Raw genomic sequence first — 24,321 nt, forward strand, 5'->3', positions numbered from 1 at the left:
TCCTTTATGTTGAATTGGGCAAGGGTAGCTACGTAAGGTAAAGTTGGTTACATTACCAAGACAAAAAGACGTTGAAAGTTGACGGATAACATTTTTCATTCAATAACGTTGATTAGAAACATTTGTCTTGGTATGTTGTTAATCAGACGAATAGGGGCTCCACAACTTCATTAGTGGTCGACTTTCTACAGGCGAATTTAAAAGTTATATATTACGCTTTATAAGTATTTTGGTGGGGTAGATATATTTGTCTAGTTTTGTACAAATCATTCTACAATGAAATTAAAATTATTGCGTCAACGAGCTATGTGTCAAGCATTCCTTATCAAATACCATACATCCCACGTAATGTATTTTCGTGGTTTTACTGGAAATGTTGATTCGCATAAGTCTATTATGCATATATATACATTATACTAAAAAAAGTGAAACGCAACAAGGCCGAAGTCGAAATGCACATTCGGAACTTATATTACTAAACAGACTTCAATCCCAGAAGTGTGACATAATTACATAAGTAACAGATACTTTGAAATCTGTCTACAGGAGCACGGAAAAGCTAATCTGTATATATCTACTATTTGTTTATCTGAAGTTCGTGTTTGTTCTTGAAGACCGAAGCATAACATATATAAAAATTGCCTTATGATTCACGCATTAATTTATTTCAATATTTAATCAGCGTATTTTATTGTAATTACGAAAATGTTCGTTGACAATGTTCAGTTTCTGATAAACATTGATTTCTAAAACTGACGGAATTTTATCGTGCATGGATGAATAACCCGCAGTATGGATCATACCAATGAATCATCACATGTTAAAAAAGCGATTGGTGTCTGAATTGAACCGGGAGTTTGGATTCGCAAGTTGTCGTAAACAAACATTTAGTGTTTTTCAAGTTGCATATGATTTTTTATGTGGAGCATGGAGCGATAGAAAAGTAAAACTGCACGCCTTGATGAAATTTTCAGGCATTTCAATAATGGAAGCTTGTAAATCATGATAAACTAAATTACTATATTTTACATCATTATATATATATGATGTTTGAAACTCATTATCACACCTATATTATTTTTGTATCATTGTAAGTGAATTACACGAAAAACAAGATAGTACAGAGATAGCACAAATACCATTACAAATTAATGCATTTACAGAAGCAAATATACACAAAACACAGGAAGTATATAAATAAATATGGAACCATTTTTCAGATAACATACATATAAATAATTTCTAAAAAAAATTTAATAAAAATTAACATGAAAAATCAAAAGCTCTCTGTTTATATTTAATAACATTTGAGTTAGCGTTGACTAGAAGTGATACTGGGTGATTGCAAAGATGAACTTTCATATATCATTTTATTCTATATCCACAATCCACCAGTAGATGGGGTTCTTTCACATAAAATCCTAGATTTGATTCCTATTGTGTCGCATGAAACTGGTACCCATGTTGTCGTTGTTCTGTCGATCAAGCTTATTTGTGTGCATCCTGAGAGAAATATAAAAATAAATTAATGGTTGTATACATAATAATACTGTATATGTAAAATATATATGACTTGAAGTAAAACTATTATTGATTATTTATCTTTAATGTACTTACAGTTGGTAACATGGTAATTCAAGTAAGGTAATATTATACAAAACCAAATAACCCAGCATGACTTGTAGTTCTCAACTTAGATATCTATTTTAGTGTTGAGCCAAGTTATTGTCCATGATTTTTGAGAATTAGAGATGAATTATCCACATGACCAGTTTGAGTTAGTAATTAAAACATTTAGACACTGTGAGCGTAATAACTTAGTCTTATTACCCTGTCTAGTCAGTCAGTCAAATCCAACTACTCCGAGTGTAATAAATTGAGAATGTCATGCAGATCCAGTCATTCAAAAAGTTCAAATTGACTGCACGCTAGCAAAAATTACAGTATACGAATATATGAAATTATTGAAAATTAGAAGAAAGTAAAAATAACTATAACGTTTAATTGATTTAATAAACACACAAAACGTTTAGCTGAGCCTGCAAACTTGCCTAACTCTTCAGTTTTTGCCCATATTTGTATAGAAGAAAATGTTGTATGAATATCTGAAATTCTAGAGCCCAATTGTTCAATAAATTTTTCTGGAATTATTGCCAGGCGTCCAGTAGGATCAATCTCTTTGCACAAGTTTTCAGCTTCAGTAAAGCTTGAAACAAGCATACCAGATAATTGATATGTCCTTGTGTCGACTCCATCAGAAAAGACATTCCATTCTAAAATGGAAATAAAGCAACGTTCAAATGAGAATTTTTACTAGAAAACAAATCTGTTTTTAATCTAAATTAGCGCAAATAATCCCTTCCTCTATGCCGTATCATCACAAGCCAAATTAATATTAGTTTAATAATATAACTACGATAAGGCTTGTGACTGGGAAAAAAATAAGATTAGGAATAAATTGGATCGATGACTGAATCTGATGTTCAGAACTGTGATACACTTTCTTACATTTCGATTTTTTTGTTGCTATTGTGCATGTTATAATTCTGTTAGTTAACCTTACAAATATTATATACTTACCACAAAGATCACCCTCTTGTAATCCAAACTCGCACTCACAGATAAAACTTCCATATGTATTAGAACAAACCAAGCAATTGTGCTTTAACTCCGTACATTCATCAATATCTAAGAATAAAATATTGAAAATTGTAATCATACCACAAATTATAACTATTATTAGTACAATAATTTGAATAGTTCATTGATTTAAAAGATGGAGCTAAAAGGAGGCAGAGAATTTTAAGCCCAAGATCTTATTAAAACTAGAAAGTCCTTATAGCTGTGTCTAATTGTAAAATTCCATTCCATCTAATTCTAAAATTCCATCAGAAACTGCAGGCTCTTACTTACACACAGAAAGTTGCAAATTTATGTGAACCAGAGCATTTTTAAAATAAAATTTTCATTATTAACATTTTTACACCCTTCGAGATAACAAACCATATACTGGAATTGATTGACCGGAGTTCCTTCCTTTCTTACCTGATCCCTGTAGCATAATCAGACCAGCTCTCTAAATTACCTAATTAGCCATATTTAGGCTGAAACATTATGAATTACCAGTTTCACATAATACGCCTGTAAATCCAGGTTTGCAATGACATTGAAATTTATTAACCAAATCAACACATTTCCCATCGTTCAAACACAGATCATTAATGCAATCATCTACATCTAAAAAACAAAATTAAATAAAAAAGAATTGATAAAAATTTGCATTAAATCAATTTCCATATATTCAATAGAAAGCATGATGGTTTTCCAATTTATTTAACAATATTCTTCACCTATTTCACATTGTGCTCCTGTAAATCCTTCTGAACATTCACATGAATATGAATTCACGAGATCCAAACACCTGCCGCCATTTTCACAAGGACCAGAAGCACATTCATTTATATCTAAATATGAATATCATATAAAATTTTATTAGGTTAGTAAATAGTTAAAAATAGTTAAATGGTAAAAATATGCACCACTTGCCACAAATTATTTCTTGGATATAAAGAAGGCAATTGAAGCAAACTTTATGTCAAGATGAATACATAAAACAAGGAACTTCTAATAAAAATTTGAGCTAAAAACACTTGCAGCATTGAATAAGATTTTAAATATTACTGAACCATTAACATAGGCCAAAATTCATCAAAAAAGAAATAATTAAAATAAAATTATCCTAAAATCTGCCATCAACAAAAATAATGTTGTGCTTACAATGTTGTATAATTAATTTGTTCAAAGGGTTAAAGCTTTGATTAATATTATTAAATATCATATTCAAAAAAATGCTCTAGTATAAAGACAATTTGGGGAGTCAAAATTTCGTCCACTTACCAGTCTCACATACTGCACCAGCAAATCCAGCTTTGCAGTCACATTTATAACCTCCAATTAGATCAATACACTGCCCATCATTTAAACACTGATTTCCAGCACAGTCATCAATATCTAAAAATAGCCATAATATAAATTAAAATTTAGAAGCAATCTATATATAAGTAATCAGCATAAAGACAAAACATAATGATGAAGAAATAATATTTTAGAGCAAACCTATTTGGCATTGTTCTCCGGTGTATCCTGACATGCATTCACAGATATATTCATTGACATCATTAACACAAATACCTCCATTTATACATGGTGATGAAGCACATTCATTTACATCTAAGATTAAAAATCAAACTGAATAGGGGTAGAGAATAGATTGGAGGACAAAAAACAATAATTCAGTTTATGATTATAATTTACAAAGGTTCTTTCAGTTTGTTTGTCTTATATACTAATGCAACAATCCACTTTACCAATTTCACAATATAATCCAGTAAATCCATCCAGACATTGGCATTCATATGCATTTTCTTTGTCTATACAGAAACCTTCATTCTTGCACGGATTCAAAGCACAATCATCAATATCTGCAAACAAGGTAATAATTTTAAAACTTCAAACTAAATTGGAATGTGTTTAAAACCAATTTCAGTTTTTACCTATTTCACACAATGTGCCAGTGTACCCAGGTCTGCAGTCACATTCGAAATTGTTGATCATGTCAATACATTGTCCAGCATTGAAGCATCTATTTTCCTGACAATCATCAATATCTGAATAAAAATGTTAAATAGGAATTCACTTACAATGATTTCAAAATATGAGATGATTAGCAAAGATAGCAAAAGATGAGAAAAAGATGGTTATCTTGCTATTGTTTTACGAGGCAGTGCACGAAATCAAGTGTCTCACATATGTCATCAAATGAGAGGAAGTGAAAAACTAACACAGAAAAAGATTCACCTGTTTCACATAAATCACCAGTAAATCCAGGTTTGCAATCACATTTGAAATTGTTCAACATATCAATACACTTTCCTTCATTCAAACATATATTGTCAATACAATCATTAATATCTAAACAATAGCATATTATTGTGTAAATACGACAATAATTGACATGAAAAGTATGAAAAACTCTATCGAAAAATTTAGATTTCAAAAGTTTACCTATTTCACATAAAATTCCTGCGAATCCCGCTTTGCAATCACATTTAAAATCACCAATTAAATCAATGCATTTTGCATCATTTGAGCATGGGTTGTTTGCACATTCATCAATTTCTGCAGAATAATTGAGTATTCGTTAATTGCATTTGTTGCAATATAAGGAAAAGCACCAAAAATCGAGCATACAAATTGATTTTACCTGTTTCACAACTTATTCCTGTAAACCCATCAAGACATTGACATTCATAAGCATTCACTTTATCAATACATAGGCCTCCATTTAGGCATGGATTCAAACCACAATCATCAATATCTGCAAAAAGGTTTATTGTAAGTTTCAAAAAATAGATAAACACAAAGATCAGAATTAATCATGAATAGAGTTTAAGAGCAAACCTATTTGGCATCGTTGTCCAGTATAGCCTGACATACATTCACAGATATACTCATTGACTTCATCAACACAAATTCCTCCATTTATACATGGTGATGAAGCACATTCATCCACATCTATGAATAAGAACTAAGCTGATAAGGAGTGGAGACAAAAATCAATAACTCAAACTATGGATATAAGTTTTGATTCCCTGGGTTCTTTTGAGTTTTGGTATTGTAAATGAATGCAATAATCTACCTGTTTCACAATGTAATCCAGTAAACCCATCTAGACATTGACATTTATATGCATTTACTTTGTCCATACAAAAACCTTCATTCTTGCATCGATTCAAAGCACAATCAACAAAAATTATTTTACAGACATTGAGATCTTAGTTTTACATGTATATATATATATATTATTTATTTACTTCTTATTTTCATTCTTTTTCTACATTATGTATAACTATTCACAAATATATTTACCAGTTTCACACTGGTATCCAGTAAACCCATTGATACATTGACAAATATATCCCTTAACATCATCAGTACAAATTCCATTATTTTTACAAGGTACTAAAAGGCAATCATCTATATCTGAAAGGAAACGATTAACATTAACAGTGAATAATTCCTCAATCCCTGTAGGCAACAATGAAATAACATAGCTACCTATATCACAATGTCTGCCAGTTAAACCTGCTTTGCATTGACATTGGTATCCATTTACTAGATCCTTACATATTCCAGAATTTTTGCACGGATTTAGTTGACAATCATTTATATCTAAAACAGACATTTTTAGATAATTATGTGTTATGTACATTTTATAATACTACTACACTAGCTCATAATATTCAATAATCCTAATAACAGTGATTCTCAACTGGGGCTCTCAGAGTCGCATGTTGCTCTCAACTATCCTTTCTGCGGCTCTCATTATTCTTTAAAAATTAATCATTTTCAGTGAAAATTTTCTCATTGAAAATGATGTTTTCTCTAACCATTACATTGACCCGAAATTCATTTCCAGAATAAATTATTATAAACAGTTACCAAAAAAAGTACAAATGCTAAGACGAAATACTCAATATTTAATGCTTCTCATTTTTTTCACCTATTTCACATTGAACTCCAGTGAATCCCGACAAACAGTTACATAAATATCCATTTACACCATCGACACAAATTGCTCCATTTGTACAAGGTGAAGAACTGCATTCATTAATATCTGAAATCAAGAAAAATAAAATATGTGCTTAAATCTTGATTATATGGGTATATATACTATTTCATGAATTTATTTGCTCACCAATTTCACACCCATTTCCAGTAAAACCATTTGAACATGTACATTGATATCCATTTACTTTATCATAGCAGATCGCTTCATTTTTACATGGATTTGACTGACATTCATTTATGTCTGGAAAAGAGAAAATATTTTAATAAAATATAAATATTTTCATTTTGGTACTTCCTTTCCCACACATTTGTTAATAAAACTAATTCATAAGTATAGTTTCATAAGTATAATATAGAATTATGTACAAAATACTGCTTGCTTTGATGTGTATAAACTTTTCCAATATCTGTTTTTGAATGTTCTAGTCACACAAAAAGAGATATAGTTACCAGTTTCACATTGTTTTCCTGTGAATCCAGGTAGACATTCACAATGATAATCATCAACTTTATTGATACAAGTACCTTCATTATTGCAAGGTGATGATTCACATTCATCTATATCTGGAAGTAAAAGTATAGCTAGAATTTATCATACACAGTAGTTAACTGAAAAAGCAGTGTAGTTATTCCAGATCCATTGACTGATGTATTCAATTCAAACTTTTGCTTTGAATTTAAATTAATTATTAAAAAACTTATTACAAAGATTTACCCGAATAAAGGTTCAAATGCTAAAAACAAAATAACTACTCATTGCCAAATGATGTATACAGTCTTGAACATGCAAGAAATAGAACACAAGTGTGTTCCATGTAATTAAATTTATTATTGAGCTTTTCCAGCTTTTTTACCTATTTCACAATGAATTCCAGCAAATCCAGGCAAACAGTGACATGAATATCCATATACAGCACCAACACAAGTTGCTCCATTTATACAAGGAGAAGAACTACATTCATTAATATCTGAAATCAATAAAATATAAATGTAAATTTTATTTGTATAACTTTTATTTCTTGTATCTGTTAGCTTACCAATTTCACATTCATTTCCAGTAAAACCGTTCGAACATGTGCATTGATATCCATTTACTAAATCATTGCAGATCCCCTTGTTTTTACATGGATTTAGCTGGCAATCATTCATATCTGAGAAAAATGAGAATAGAAAAATTACAAACATTTAAATTTTGTTTTCCTATGTATTTGTTAATAAGACTATTAAAGGAGAACAATTTCATATATAAATAAAACTATTACGTTAAATAAACAACTACTGCTTCACTTTATGAAAAATATTTAGCAAATTATCTGTTTCGCACTAAACTTAGTAACATTCTGGTCACACAAAAAGATATTGGTTACCAGCTCCACACTGTCTCCCTGTAAATCCTGGTAGACATTCACAATGATAATTATCAACTTTGTCAATACAAGTTCCTCCATTGTTACAAGGTAATGATTCACATTCATTTATATCTTGAAGCAAAAGAATAAAAAGAAGATTAGAAAACTATTTCCTTTTGGGCAGAACTTCAAAAATAATACTGATAATTTATTTACTTATTTCACAATACTTTCCAGTATATCCTAATGAACACTGACAATTAAATCCATTAACTTTATCAAAGCATGTTTCTCAATTTCTACAAGATGTCAGTACCAAATGCACTCAGTCTTATTTCTAAAACATGCAAGAAATATAACACTAGTGTGTTCCGTGTAATTAAATTTATTATTGAGTTTCTAAAGCGTATTTACCTATTTCACAATGAATTCCAGTGAATCCCAGCAAACAGTGACACGAGTATCCATTTACAACATCAACACAGGATGCTCCGTTAGCACAAGGTAAAGAACCACATTCATTAATATCTGAAGTCAGTAAAATGTAAATGTAAATTTTATTTGTATAAATTTTATTTCATGTTTTTTGTAAGCTCACCATTTTCACATTTATTTCCAGTAAAACCGTTTGAGCATGTGCATTGGTATCCATTCACTAAATCGTTGCAGATCCCTTTGTTTTTACATGGATTTGGCTGGCAATCATTTATATCTAAGAAACAAAGAAAAAAATTTAAATTTTACTTTCACGCATTAGTGAAACAAACATGATCTTCTTATTTGTCTTAATTATATAGAAAGAACAATATAAATCTTATCTACAATAAATGTGTTTAAAGATGCTGCAATGTATGATATGAAACATTTATAAAGCATAGTTCTAGTTGGTTTCATTAGTGATTGAGTTTTCAATGAGAGATTTAAGATATGTTTTATTAAAGTACATTTACAGAATTGTATAATATTAAATTAAATACATAAAATTTACATACAAAAATAAATAAAATTTAAATAAATACATATAAAAATCTTACCTGTATCACATTGCTTCCCAGTAAATCCAACTGGGCAGTCACAAATAAAATGATTGATTTCATCAATGCAAATACCTCCATTTAAACAAGGTGAACTAGAGCATTCATTGATATCTGATATAAAAAAAATGTAATTCATATATAGGGTAGAAAAATAGGTTTACACATACGAGACGTTTGTTTGAAAAGTAGGAAAAAGTATATGAAAATATTCTTACTCATCTGGCATTGGTCTCCTGAGAATCCACCCATGCACACACACTCATAACTGTTTATCTTGTCGATACATTTTCCATCATGTAAGCAAGGTCCAGACTGACATTCATTAATATCTAAAATACAAAATATTAAAAACATTGTGAATCTACAATTTCTGTAATATTCATTACTTTCATATTTATCAGAGACTAGCAATGTTAGATCATGACCCTGTCAGTTGATTCATTCTTCAACCTAACAAACATCATATAAACTCAGTTAGGAAAACATACCAATTTCACACTTCATTCCAGTAAATCCTTCTATACATTGACAAATAAATCCATTCACTTTATCAATACAACTACCTCCATGTTCACATGGTTGAAGATCACAATCATTGATATCTACGCAAATCCAAAATTTCAGTTTATCCATATTCAAATTTCAGTGTATGTTAGTTATATGTTAAGGATTTAAATTCATTTATACAAGGTATGGTCACCCACCCCACCATTGTTATTCTCATATAAGATCGAAAATGATGTATTTCAGGAGGCATTTTTGTTCTGTTAATCCAAATCAATCATACATAGGAACGTTTGTAGCATGAAACTCAACAACTATGAAATAGCTCATTATATATACAACATTATTTATACAACTTTTTTTTAAATCTAACAATGTTAATGACATTTGATGTAAAAATGTTAATGCTATTAAAACTAATTGTCATCATATCGCAAAAGTGATTCAGAGTTACTCACTCTATGCTACTATAATTACCGGTATATTATAATTCAAAAACAAAAAATATGAAGGTAAAAAGTTTAAATAATTTTGATACAAAAAAGATTAGTTAGAAATTTATTAATAACTACTGCTACATAGTATTAAACAATAAATATTACATATGCTACAATCCATAAGAAAACACTACAATATTAAATTACCTTCTTCACACTGACTTCCAATAAAACCTTTCACACATTGACAATTAAATCCATTTATTTTATCAATACAAGTTCCTTCATTTTTACAAGGTGAAGAAGAACATTCATCAAAGTCTGAAAACAATAAATAATAGAGTTAAAACATTTCAATTTTGAAAAAAAAATAAATAAATAAAAACACAATTCTTACTTATTAAGCATCTATGTCCTGTATAGCCTTCCATACATGAACAAGAGAAGCCATTTATCAAATCCACGCAAGTTCCTTTATTCATACACGGATCTGATAAGCAATCATCTGTGTCTGTAAATGTTAATAAATTATCTTGTATGTATATAAATTCCTCTCTTTTTTATAGAGTGGAAAAATCAAACAGGGAAGAAATATTTTGTATAAAAATTGGTTATAGATTGATAAAATCGATATTAAGTTCTAATGACAATTTTGAAGCCTGATTTTGAAAACATATTTAGTTTATTTCACATTTACATTAAGGAAACGCAACTTAATTCACAATGCATGAAACTTCGTATTACCATATTACAGATATATACAAGTCCAATTCTAACCTATTTTTGTTTCTTGAGCTATTCAATGATTGAGAAATATCACAACCATTTAAAATATGCATTTTCGCATATTATTAACTGAAAATCTCAAATAGATAATGAAGCAGCTATAGCAGATAACAGATTTAAACATATCAATATTTGAATTTTACTTATTTCACAGTTCTTTCCTTCAAATCCAAGAGGACAAACGCATTGATATTCATTAATAAAATCCACACAACTCCCTTCATTTTCACAAGGATTTGAAAGACATTCATTGATATCTGAAAAGTCAAACAGCTCAATGAAACCAATCTGAACGAATACCAATACTGACCAGAATAAAAACCAAAATTTATGCTTTTTTTTGTTGTGTTTATTTTTATAATTTAGATTTTAATAAAATTGTTTATTTGAAATTCAAACTGACCAATTTCACAATTCTTTCCCTCATATCCTTCTATACATTCACACCTATAATCTTTGAACAGGTCGATACACTTTGTGCTAATCCAGCAAGAATTTGGGTTGCAGTCATCAATATCTGAAAAATATCCATTTGCAAGTTTAAAGATTAGTGATTAGTGAATTATGAGGTGAATTCAATCTTTTTTGTGTACCCCATAGCATTCTCATATAAATTGTAAATTGCACTGAGATTATGAAATTGTTTTTTAAAATAGTGTACTTGATTGATCAGATTTATCTATAAATACTACCTGAATGGAAGCATTTTATCTATATAAATCATTACACACATCTAAACAAATGTAGCACAAAAGAAACAAATAGAGAACAAAAAAGTCAATTCTAATTGAGCATTACCGTTTATACAATTGTTGCCTGTAAAACCATCTAGACAAATACATTCATACCCATCGACTTGATCAACACATAGTCCTCCATTCTTACATGGATCAGATGAGCAATTATCAATATCTAAAGATAATAGTTTTTTGAAATACTATTTGATGCATGCAGAATATTGAATATTTAAATACAAGTTTTACCCAGAATTTTTTTTATAAAAAGCTTACCAATCTCGCAATCTGATCCAGAATATCCACTCTGACATATGCATTTATATCCAGCGATCTCATCAACGCACAATCCATTGTTTTGGCAAGGATTAACAAGACAATCATTTACATCTGCATTATATCGGTATATTTAAGGTATATCTATCTGCACACCTATATTTTTACAAATTTCAATTTCAGTCATATCTTAGCTGACTTTTTATTGTTTGATTTAAATTGCTACTTTACATTGTATCAAAATTTAACCTCTATTCACTTAATTTGGACGAGCAATTAAGATATATCGAAGTCTATTATAAAATATTCAGAAATTTATATTTAGCATCATCTGATACCTTGTTCACAACTTTGCCCTGTGAATCCATTTTGGCAAACACATTTGAAACTGTTTACTTGATCAACACATATTCCACCATTTTCACAGGGATTCATAAAACAATCGTCAATATCTAAACAAAAAAATATTTTTGATTTTTGTTGTGAGTAAATCAAATATAGCTTGTATATCCCAATATATGCATCTGTCTTCAATTCTCCTTGTGAATGTTTTTTTAGAACATAATTAATTTCATCAAGACACAACTTTTATTGCATGGATGAAAAACACAAATATTTTCATACAGAATATATTAGAACAGTTGTTGCATGAAACCTTGCTAAATTTTATAACTGTGCAACTGAATACAAATTCATACATGCTTCAATTAAAATTGGACAACTGTTCTTTTTTTACACCTTAAACCAGTTAACATCAAACTTATTTAAACTTTTTCAATATAGCTGATTTGCATCAATTTTATTTCAAGCTCCAGTATGGCTATCAAATAATGACCTACAACTTGTCAATAAATGAAATGGTGAGTCTTTTTATCATATCCAAATTATATACAAGAACATATGATAGCTCAATATAACTTAATGTAATGTCGCAAGATGTTAGTTTCAAATTATTATTCAAAAATATCAAAGATTAAGATATGATATTTTTCTAAAAATGACTATTTAACATTCTAGAATCATACAATTTAAACTACTACCTTGTTCACAGTTTAATCCCGTGAAACCATTTATACAAACACATTCGTAACTTGCCACTTGATCAACGCATAATCCTTCGTTTTTACAAGGACTGGAAGAGCAATCGTTAAAATCTGAATAAAATAGATTAAGAAGATATTTACAAATTTATCCTTACTATGAACTATAACGACAATATTGAATCCAAACTGGAAGATCAAATATATGAAATGTTTCACCTATTTCACAAACCACTCCAGTGAATCCAATGGGACAAGTACATTTGAAGCCAGAAATCTGATCAGTACATATCCCACCATTTTGACATACATTCAAAAAACAATCATTGATATCTAAAACGGTTAGAAGTAGAGTCTATAGTTTTCCTTATTGCTGTTTTACAATTTGGATAACTAAGCCAAAAAGTTTATTACAACCATACAAAACATAGCGAAAGATGTAATCAGCTAAGACTTTTGTCATCTAAATTTTGCCAGTTACTTTGAAGACAAGCACAGTATTGTTATGCTAAAACTCAGTAGAATGAATCACTCACCAGTCTCACAATTTTGTCCTGTAAATCCATCAACACAGTTGCAAATGTAATGTTGTTTTAAATCCTCACAAATTCCACCATTTTTACATGGATCAGGAGCACAATCATTGATATCTGAAAAATAGAACCAAACTAGCAAAATTTTGTTTGCATACTCGGTAAAAAATAACATGTCTTAATTTCTAATATGAATAAATAATGATCTTATGTTTCAAAATTAAACACAGTATTTGATAAATTAAAGTATTCAAAAATCTCACAATTATAGACATCAAAAAATTCACAATATTAAGAAAACATTTGATAAAAACCATATTATGTGTGTGTGTTTTGCAAATCAAATTTTCTGGGTTGCATCGAAATAAAAATCATACAATAGATTAAGTAAATGCAAAACATGAACAAACCTGCATCACAATTTTTTCCAGTAAATCCAGAGGAACAAATACAGTCATATTCATTTACCAAATTTAGGCAAAGACCATCATTCTGACATGGTTCTGATAAACATTCATTTACATCTGGCAACAGAAAGATGATCATAAATTATTAAACAACTTTCCAATAGCATAAAAGACATAGATGTTACAATATGACATATAACAGTGGGCAAATTGATTAATCATGCTTGCTATAGACTTTAGACACAATCTAAGAAAGTAGATATAAATTCAGCCACCGATTACTCTATGATATCTAAGCAAAAAGTAGTACATGTAAAATACCATCCAATTTGAATTCCATTCATAGTTATAATACCCTGGAACAATGTGTGAATAAAAATATCACTTTTTTATTCTTCAATAAACACTATGTGAAAACTTATTGTGTAATCAGTATGATAACTACAAAGATTCCTCTGGCAAATACCTTGTTCACAATCTATTCCTGTAAAACCACTTGGACAGGAACATTTATACCCATTGATGAGATCAACACATAAACCATCATTTTGGCAAGGATTTGAATGACAATCATTAATATCTGAAAAACAACAATATGATATTTGAAAAAGTCATTTAAACCTTTTTTTACATATTACATTAAAGCATTATTATGACTATGTCTTGGCTTACAAGCTAACAAGTTATAAATTAAAAAAAAAAATAGGCTTGATGCATACCAATGAAACAAGTGTTCCCAGTAAATCCCTTTGGACAAGTACATTTATAACCAGCAATCTGATCAACACATATTCCTTCATTATGGCAAGGATTTGAGGAGCAATCATTCTCATCTAAACAAAATGGTCAGTCAATGTCTCTATAATGTACCTTTGTAAGAATTCAGTATCTTATTAAGGTATAAACATAACAAGGCCTTGATAATATATTGTGATTATGCTCTCGAAGCATAGAAATAATTTACTCGTATGTTGATGGCAATAATTTTAAAATTACAAAATGATCATACTTAAACTTAAGATAAATGAAGACATTTCAACGAAATTTTCAAAACAATTAATAGTTTCAAAATATTTGTTCATGCCATGGCATTAAGTAAGTCTATATGAAAATATGGCTGCCATAAAGCATTTATCTGTCACTAGAATATAGACTAAAGAAAGATGTTTATAAAAAAAAACATGCCAACAAGGTATAATATATAGCTGTATGATTCATGTAAACAAAACAACATCAACATATTTTATATACCGCAGCACATTTACACACACTAACTATTACCTGTTTGACATTTCTCTCCTGAAAATCCAGCTGGACAGACACATTTATATTTGCCAGGTAATTTTACACAAAGACCATCATTTTCACATGGATTTGACAGACAATTATTGATTTCTGAACATTTTAATCATTCCATTAAACTTTAATATCTAAAAATAACTCATGAATTAAGAATTCTTTTAACAAAAGTAGCAACAAATTAGTAAATTCAGGGCAAAGAATAGAGTTTTTCAATTACCTAAAACAAACCCAAAAGATTTATCTTTTGTTTTAGTCAACGTGTTAGGACCAAAGCGTAGTGGGTGAAACACCATGAAATCCACATTTTATTATATAAAACACACAAAATAAATTTTGTTGAGATTCAATTAGAGCAAAAAAAGATAAAATGATAAAAAGATGGATGGAACACCAACGAAAATTTATAATACTCTATACTTTGAAATTGTAAGTAACTCACCCCTGTTGCAATTTATTCCTTCATACCCAGCAGTACATTTACAAGTATATCCATTATCCATTTCAATACATTGGCCATTGTGTAGACAGGGATTTGGATTACAGAATCTAACCTCTGTCAGTGTTGAAGCTGTATAAATATTTTTGTTAAAACCAAGGGTATAGGAAAGAAGTCTGAACAAATGCAAATATTTCGATAAAATCTGACCAACCAGGCCCAAACAACAAAATTTACATAAATACCATATTGACATCTTTTCCCTTTATAACCAATCTTGCAATCACAGGAAAATGCATTGATAAGGTCTTTGCATGTTCCATCATTTAAACAAGGGTTTAGATCACAATCATCAATATCTACAAAAAATCACAAAAGATTAAAAGATTAAAAAAGGCTGATCAACAATTAGGTGGTGGTTTGAATGTTGATAACAAAACTGCAAAAACAAGTATTTTTTTTTAAATGTAAACTTAGTAATAGAAAGGCCAACTGAACGTTAAAGTTCTAGATATAACCAACAAATAGAAATGAGATGTTGAAATTAAATATAAATTGAATAATTTGATTGTTTATTTATTGTTCTGTTTCTTTTGATGGAGTTTTATTGAATTATAAGGGCAATTCATAAAAAAACAAAGATAAACTTTATAATCACATTCTATAACTTAGTCCTATTCTAATATGTTCCAAATCTCGAGTCTGACTGTTTAAAAAATTATACTTTCAACTACTATTCAAAAGCAACAATAAACATCATCAATTTCATACCTATTTCACAATTTTTGCCTTCAAATCCAACAGGACAATAACATTGATATTTATCGACAAGATCTACACAATCAGCACCATTTTTGCATGGATTAGATGCACAATCATCAATATCTAAAAACAAATTTTTTCAAATTTGATTTCGCTTATAACTATAACCTCATCACTATTCTGCCAATGGTAAATTAATAGAAAATTGGGGCGATTGTCCTATCGTTTGTATAAAATTAGACTGAAAAGCAGAGAAATAGTTATGTTCCACACATTTCAATATTAAAATTTCCTCTTTTTATTGCTGCTAAGCCTTTCTAATAACTGAATATAATTGTAAAAATTGATATATCCGAAAGTTCTCCAAAGTCACCTGTTTCACAGTGTATTCCTTGATATCCTTTAGTACAATTACATTGGTAGCCCTCAACCAAATCTAAGCATTGTCCACCATTCAAACATGCACAATCAACAATTTCTGTAAAAAATCAGCATCTGTCATATACCACTTTGTTACAAGTCAAATAATTCCCCTGATTTTTGCATTTTTTGGCATAAATTGATAATAATAAATTTGATTAAACAGGAGGATAGGAACACCCTTAATTTTCATAATGTAATGTTTCAATATTTAATGTGGAGAGAAGATGGATGATGATACAGCTCAATCATATGATAGATCATAGCATTTTAACAGTCTAGACCAGGTACGAAAACACAAAACGAGTTATTATTCAATGTTGGCAGCTCTAACTGACCAGCATTTGTGTGAGTACCTTATGTGGCAAAAAGAATTTCAGCTATGCGCTCACACAATAATGACACATTGTCTCAAAAATGCTGCTTCCCACTTGTCCCACTCATCTACCACTTGTCTTGCACTTAATCCACACTTGTCAAACGTGTCCCGCTAGCCCCACATGTCCCACACTTGTCCAACATTTGTCCCATATGTTCCACTTATTACGAACAAATGGCACATTTGGGACAAGTGATATAAGTGTGGGACAAGCGCGATAATTAATACAAGTAAGACCTGTGGGACAAGTAAGAAAAGCGAAAAAGTAGGACAAGTGAATGAAGTGATACAAGTGTGAGATACGTGGGACAAGTGTGACACAACAATTATTGAGGCATCCCTGGTAATTATATGATGTGTATGTTGGGCTTCTGAACCAGTTGGGCCATACTGGCTCAATTCTTATCATGATATGTCAAATTGTTGAGTTGCTAATGTTCCACTATATATGTTACAGATGATAAAAAACACAAAATTATCAGAAAGCATTATCGAAGATAGTAGTAGTACCTGTATCACAATGCTTTCCAGAATATCCAGTTGGACATTCACACAAAAAATCATTGATTAAGTTAATACAAGTTGCTCCAGTTCTACAAGGGTTGGAAATACATTCATCTATATCTGCATGAAAATAAAGGACAATAAACTAATTGAAGTATATTAATAAGTCTGATTCGATTAAAAAAAGTTAAGCAAGCATGACCTAGATTCACAAAGATCTGATCCCACAGTATGCAAGCAATGATAAAATTGATAGATAAAATAAAATAAAATAGTCGAACCTTTATCACAGTTAGTTCCAGTATATCCTGCATTGCAAGCACAGGTGTAACCAAACTCTTTATTTGTGCATACACCATTGTGGCATGGATTTGTGTGACAACTTCGTACTATTTGTCCATTGCCAGAATAGGCTAAATAAAAATGTAGATAGTTAGGTTCTATATTTTGGTTTATACAGGTTGAAGAGTGTAAATGTTTCTATACATTTAAAATTTCATTCTGGTCTGCATAAAATCCAAACTTGGAAATTGAACCTGGCTTTAATTGAGGTCCTGCTTTTACAGTTATGAATTTTGTTTTATGCATTATTTTGAAAAACTCAATAAGGTCATTATCATTCATGTATACTAAAGCATGAGTTTCAATTGTGCACACAACAACAAATAACCTATGCTAAAAAAGAAAAATTATCTCACCTTTTTCACAATTCACTCCATAAAATGAACCAGAACAATTGCATCTATAGGAATTTATCAGATTCTCACATATTCCTCCATTCTCACAAGGACTTGAAGCACACTCATCAATTTCTGCAACGAAATATTTGAAAATTATAAACCTGCAGAGTCAGTAGATTGCATATAAAAATCGTAAAATCTGCTCAATGTAAAATACCAACCAATTGTGAATAGTTTAATGACAGTGAACTTCATGCAATGTGCTAAAGGCCTAATATAAATATTTACATTAGATAGTTAGTATATGCCAGTGAACATTAGACCAAAAAAAATCATAAACACAGTTCAGTACTGTGAGATGAAATTTTACAAAGCAGAAATCGTGCATTGATAACTAATGAAAACATATTCCCGGTGAAATGTGCAGCTGTAGATCGTAATGTGAGACCTTGGACCAAATATATTGGTAAACAGGATTAACCTAATCTGCTTCTACTGATTTATGTCACAAATCGAATCCTATATATTGTACACTAACTTATACTAAGCCAATCTATTTGAGCTCGCAATACTAAATATATGAACATTTAGAAGTGTATGGAATTACAGAATTACCATTACCTTCACATTTAGGAGGACTATAAAATCCAGGAGGACATTCATTCTGAAATCTGAGAACTGAAAAATACATAGTAATTTAGTCATAAATCATCAAAGTCAGTTGGGGAGGCTGAAACAAAGTGAAGCCGAATTAAAATACATCACCCACTTACTTCTGTATGTAGATTGATAACAAGCTGACGTTCCTTCATCCCAACAACATTTCCATCTTTCACAACTTTGCCTACGAGTATGTTTATTGAAGTAATTATTAAAAAAAATATACATGATGTACTGCAATTTCATGGAATTAAATCAGAAGTTACTATTTTGAAAACATACAGAGAATTCGCAAAACATTGGATATCATACTTCAGGTTAGTGGGGTTGGTAATTTGGTATTGTACGAAATTCCAAGAGATTTGATTAAAGAATGACATTGGCATTTTCTGAAGGTGTTAACTTTATACATTACCGTGTTGTATATCGTTTATTCCCGCATATTCTGTTGAGATTCTTTATATGACAATGATTTGTGAGCAATGACCCATCATAGTCTGAATTTCCACCAAATCTGAGAACTTTGTAACCACCACCTCCTCTCAGTCTGGAAACTGTTATAAAGTTTACAAAATATTATTAAAATAGATTCCCATATGAATCTTCAAAACTACTTCCAACATCAGTGCAAAAGGGGAAATTTCGTTAATTATTAGTGTATTGACCGGACATAATTTATTTATGCTAAAACAGCTTCATAACATAATTGAGAATAAATTGTCACACATTTATTGAAGTTTTCTCTTTCAAACTAGCTCAGACAGAACTATGATACAAAGTAATAATTACTCACATCCTGTAAATAATAGTTTGACTGGATCGGCATTTCCACGAAGTCGTTTATAAAACGATGACCGCGATGCTTCTGCTAATGTTCTCGTTAACGAAGTTCGTGTACTCAAATCCATCGCTTGTGATTCAATCAACATTGATTCAACTTAAAAACATATATATTGTGTGAAAAACTGTTATCCAATTATCGTACAATTTTTGTTCATGCATATGAAACAATTAATTGAATATTCCCATACCCGTCTTTGCGTGATAAACGAAAAAGATAACGTGGGGTGCCATGAATTCAAATTTTCCCCTTATTTATGATAAACACAAAAATGCCATCGTATAGCATGCTCTGATTCAAATAAACACATCTGGTCAACCATGCAGCAGAAATGAGAAAGTTTATTGCGGTAAACCGGGAGTAATACTACTGGAATGAAATACTAGAAACGTTAAATTTACTTTTTATTGGCTATCTCTGGCGAAGCATATATATATGTAAAACAAAAACCATTCTGTGTTCTACATTCTCTATTATTCACCCATTAATCCCAACATACACCATACATGATCAATCAACATACCTCTTTTGTAGCATACGGGATCTATTTCCTTTTCGTCATAACAGCAAGAACTAAAATATAATTGCAACAAATTGAACCAAAAACCATGATATTTATTATGTACATTACAATTCATTACCTCAATTTACAAACTGTCCTTGTGATATGACCAGATCCACAGGGCTCACGTAATCCATATCTTATGTTACATTGCTGCGCCGAACCACAAGCGAATAAAAGACTTACTATTTCTAAAATTAACAGTTTAATGCGTATCTGCGAATTCTTCGAGTAGCTAAGTTCATGCTTGCCAAATTGCTGATAGGACATGATCGATGCAAATCTTCCTTTTCTTAGCCTGAACACGAACAGGGGTATTGCTAGAACGACTGCGCCCAAAATCGTTTCTGCGAATATCATGAACTCGCAGGATACGACAAGCAAAAAAATATGATTCAGTTGTAAATTTTCCCAATCAAAAATCACGCCCCACTGATCGTTAATTACCGGGTACGTAATTGCCTTCAATCATCGAAATAAAAATACCTCTAATGGGAGAGAACGAGATTCGACATATCAGTCTCAAATGACTTCTTGTCAAGTTCAGTTTGATGAAGTAAATGATTGGTATTGGTAACAAATCTGTCTAAAATCGAAGTAAATCTTTCGGCTACGTTCTAATAAAAAAGTTGGCTCACGACAAGGTCAGAGAAATCTACTCATAAGTATGACGAAGACCCACTCAAAAGTGCGTTAAGGCCGTGGCATAGCGAAACCCGAATAAACATTGTCCTATTGGTTATATGTGAAGTATATTTGAATATATCATTATATATATGTTATCATAAAATATGACAATCAAAACTGTGTGACGCAAAACCCCGCTTTCGCGGAACGCTACTGAAACACACATATTAGCATGTCTGATTTCATTCGAAACAATATACAAGACAGACTCTCGAAAATGGATTTGAACTTGCGAAACCCCTGGACTATGCTAACGGAACCCCAGGGTTTGCGAAATCCTGGTTGAAACTCACTGCGTCAAAAGAACACTAATGTTAACACCACTTATGTGCACTGTAAACGTTCATTTAAGATCATTACATCTGCGAGGATATATGGCCGGGTATTAATTGTAGCAAACATTATAGCGATTATTCGATACACCCAAATCACAATGTCATTTTATGAAGCAATTGATTGCGTCACGGAAGCGTGTCATTGTTAATTACTTCTCTCGGAAGATATAAATGATTACTCATAAAATGTTTTACGAGCGAGTCGGTGGAGAATACGTTTGGTATCATTTCACTTCCACCTCGCCATTTATGTCCTCAACTATTGGGAAACACTTTTAATAGAGTAATGGGATCGCATCATAATTTTAGAACTCGGTACAATGCCACAGAGGGGTAAAAACCGTCCGCATAGATTGAGTGCTGGGACACGCAGTTGTAGGTTCGTTTAAGTTCAAAATTCGCAACCAGCCTAAATAGATATTAACACTAATTTAGGTATGGCGAATAATGTTTGGCACCAGGAATAGGGAGCATGTTTGAGTAATAATCTTGGATTGGTGAGTAATAATACCCTTTTTACCAACCTGGTTTCATTCAACCTATTTTTTTTCCATGTAATCAATCAATTATACCTGCATGAATAAATGTACAAGTATTTTACTACTAAACGATTTATTAATTTATTAGCCAGTCGTTAACAGACAAGTATGGTGAAATATAGTTTATTATATCGATTTATAATAATGTTCACTACTTTTATGGTTTCATTTACAACTACCAAGTTATAACTTAATATTCTATGCTATGCTATCTAGGTATTTATTTTTTGTGAGAATTTAAGTCCATGTATTGTGTACAATGCATCATAATGCATCTGAGCGTATTTCTAAATTCCATTAGTATTACTTCAGATATGTGGAATTCACTATATCTCATAGTCAACTCTCGCGCCAATCGGTACCTACTAGCGCGTAATGCATCGCCATAATTCTATATAGTTTAAGTATCTCTTGGCACTTCAAAGATCAGTATCCTCTATATTGGTGTGTGGAACTATGCTTGGAACAAATTTTTTTGTTAAAAATGTTTTTGAATTTTACAATTCGTTCCTAAACTACATCAAAAAGTATTGTCAGGATGTCAGCAGCAGTAACGATATAGTTGATAGTTAATTCATAGCTAATAATGTCCGCAATTCATTGCTGATATTCCAAGGCACGATTGATGACGGTAACATCGCTGTGAGTATCCTCTTCAGTACACTCCTCTATTCTGCTATCACAGGTAAATTCCGATGAACAAGTCCACGTTGATACTCTGCTATATGCTGTAAGATAAAATAAGTTTTTGGTTGATAACAAAACAATGTGAAGCAAAATATTATTTCAAATAGTGATATGTAGAAATGAACAAAGTGCTATAGTTCATATACATTAGATTAGTGGATGTGTAATTCTTTATATTATCAGTGACATGTTTTTAAAATCCATACTTCAATTTGATATAAATGAATTGAAGTTAACGCGAGGTTTTACTCTCTAAAAAGCTCGATTTTTGTCATTATTTTAATTCTTGGAATACTGATTATCCTTATAATTCTCATAAAAGGGATTGGAGAATATCTTACCAGATTCCATGTGAGTTCCAAATGATGTTGTGGTATAAAATGATGAAGGAGTTCCAAAATCATATGTTAATTGCGATTCTGCAAATCGAGATGAATTTCTGGAATTTATATAAGGCGTTCTTCGATGAATCACTGACACTGATTCTTCACTATCACTTAAGAATGATAATGTTCCACTTGCCAGAGAAGAATGTGAAACAGTGGAAGATAATGCACTTTCGAGTCTGAATAATAACAATATCATAGGATTCACAGGCTCAACTTGCGGGCGCAATGATATAGCCAGAAGTTGAATTAGCATTAAAATGTGGTCCGAGAAGCTAAAATCAGACAAGAGTATGATAAACGCCTTGAACAAGATTGCTTCTCCACAGTAGAGACTGTCACTCATTTTTGTAAAGTGAATTTGTATATATCAGGGTGGTCCAAGGTTGCGAGGTTAAACGGCCGCAAAAATTTTGAGAAGTTCTCGAGGGCCTCAGTCGGAGAAAACCCAAAAGTGATCAACACATCGCGAGTTTACTCACTTTAAACATATTTAAGGATGAAAGTTTATTGTTCTAATCAGTTTTTCAAGAAAACTATATAAAGCCTTTAGTTATTTTAAAATTGCTTCCCGATAAATATCGTGGTATTTTCGGTATATTTTCTAGTGTTTGGTTTCGTTGTCGCTTAAAATTGTATTCTTTCGTGACAGATATTACTTGAAAACACACCAAACACTGTGGTTTCACATTGTTGTGAGTAAGACAATACGTTTCTTCTAAGTTTACTTCGGTCAACTTTTTTGTTATTATTGTATGATGAAATATTATATTTGAGAATAAATTATTCCTTGTAGCGTGAGCAGACCTAGTGCTACCGTCAAAAAACAGCCATGTCCGTCTAAGTTGTGACCTCCGACCCAGATAAAAAAAAACGGTTCACGCGTCGCTAAGTCAGCTATGCGGTTTATCACTGCTGTCACATGGCCAACGCTTGAAATACAGGAGTGTTTTGACTAAAATAAAGGCACGAAATGCTCTTCAAATGAGGAGTTTTTAATATTTTGTCCACCATCCAAAAAAAAAACGGTTCACGCGTCGCTAAGTCAGCTATGCGGTTTATCACTGCTATCACATGGCCAACGCTCGAAATACAGGAGTGTTTTGACTAAAATAAAGGCACGAAATGCTCTTCAAATGAGGAGTTACTTGACGCGAGTTCATCTCATCGGCTTGGTCTTGTCCGCACAACTCATTTTCCTTGTACCGATCACAGGACGCCACTCCCATATAGGTACCGCTGTGACGTTTAAAGATACAACAATAAAATTCCGTGATTTTAACAAACATCAATCACGACATCGGGATTAGGAAAAGAACTATACCGAGTTGGAATGATTTTAAATTAAATCAAAATTGTTCTGCTAATAAATACAATATCTGCCAATGGTTTGTACTGTACGCTAAAC

General features: G+C 31.0%; 2 protein-coding genes across 21 annotated transcripts in view; both read right to left on the minus strand.

Moving 5' to 3' along the window:
* Window positions 1-643: 643 nt before the first annotated feature.
* On the minus strand, window positions 644-21,518 carry LOC120325871 (uncharacterized). 17 transcript variants are annotated; one of them, XM_078111394.1, is made up of 53 exons: window positions 20,359-21,518; window positions 20,241-20,290; window positions 19,670-19,813; window positions 19,292-19,430; window positions 18,990-19,060; window positions 18,838-18,894; window positions 18,235-18,348; window positions 17,818-17,949; window positions 17,543-17,656; window positions 16,607-16,711; window positions 16,243-16,356; window positions 15,717-15,830; window positions 15,475-15,603; window positions 15,015-15,128; window positions 14,453-14,566; window positions 14,200-14,313; window positions 13,737-13,850; window positions 13,330-13,443; window positions 13,013-13,126; window positions 12,794-12,907; window positions 12,092-12,205; window positions 11,754-11,867; window positions 11,542-11,655; window positions 11,147-11,260; window positions 10,887-11,000; window positions 10,355-10,468; window positions 10,165-10,278; window positions 9,505-9,618; window positions 9,232-9,345; window positions 9,014-9,127; window positions 8,578-8,691; window positions 8,394-8,507; window positions 7,998-8,111; window positions 7,668-7,781; window positions 7,485-7,598; window positions 7,081-7,194; window positions 6,758-6,871; window positions 6,563-6,676; window positions 6,118-6,231; window positions 5,929-6,042; window positions 5,461-5,574; window positions 5,264-5,377; window positions 5,065-5,178; window positions 4,858-4,971; window positions 4,554-4,667; window positions 4,368-4,481; window positions 4,117-4,230; window positions 3,898-4,011; window positions 3,351-3,464; window positions 3,124-3,237; window positions 2,581-2,688; window positions 2,052-2,273; window positions 644-1,503 (listed from the first exon to the last, which is right to left on the minus strand). In XM_078111394.1, the coding sequence occupies exons 1-53, from the start codon at window positions 20,637-20,639 to the stop codon at window positions 1,376-1,378; spliced, it is 6,240 nt and encodes a 2,079-aa protein (XP_077967520.1). In that variant the 5' UTR covers window positions 20,640-21,518; the 3' UTR covers window positions 644-1,375. The 17 variants fall into 17 exon arrangements, 16 of the variants coding, with proteins under 16 accessions (XP_077967520.1, XP_077967526.1, XP_077967521.1 ...); XM_078111400.1 differs by lacking the exon at window positions 16,243-16,356; XM_078111395.1 differs by lacking the exon at window positions 13,013-13,126.
* Window positions 21,519-21,531: 13 nt separating this feature from the next.
* Window positions 21,532-24,321, minus strand: part of LOC144421892 (uncharacterized) — a 40,660-nt gene continuing 37,870 nt past the window's right edge. For all 4 annotated transcript variants that reach the window (XM_078111413.1, XM_078111412.1, XM_078111411.1 and 1 more), the window contains 2 exons: window positions 22,869-23,092; window positions 21,532-22,568 (listed from right to left, as the gene is read on the minus strand). In XM_078111413.1, the coding sequence (XP_077967539.1) occupies window positions 22,438-22,568; window positions 22,869-23,092 (355 nt within the window). In that variant the 3' untranslated portion in view covers window positions 21,532-22,437. The remainder of the gene's footprint in view (window positions 22,569-22,868; window positions 23,093-24,321) is intronic.

This window comes from Styela clava, chromosome 4 (assembly GCF_964204865.1).
Source record: "Styela clava chromosome 4, kaStyClav1.hap1.2, whole genome shotgun sequence".
Lineage (NCBI taxonomy): Eukaryota > Metazoa > Chordata > Ascidiacea > Stolidobranchia > Styelidae > Styela > Styela clava.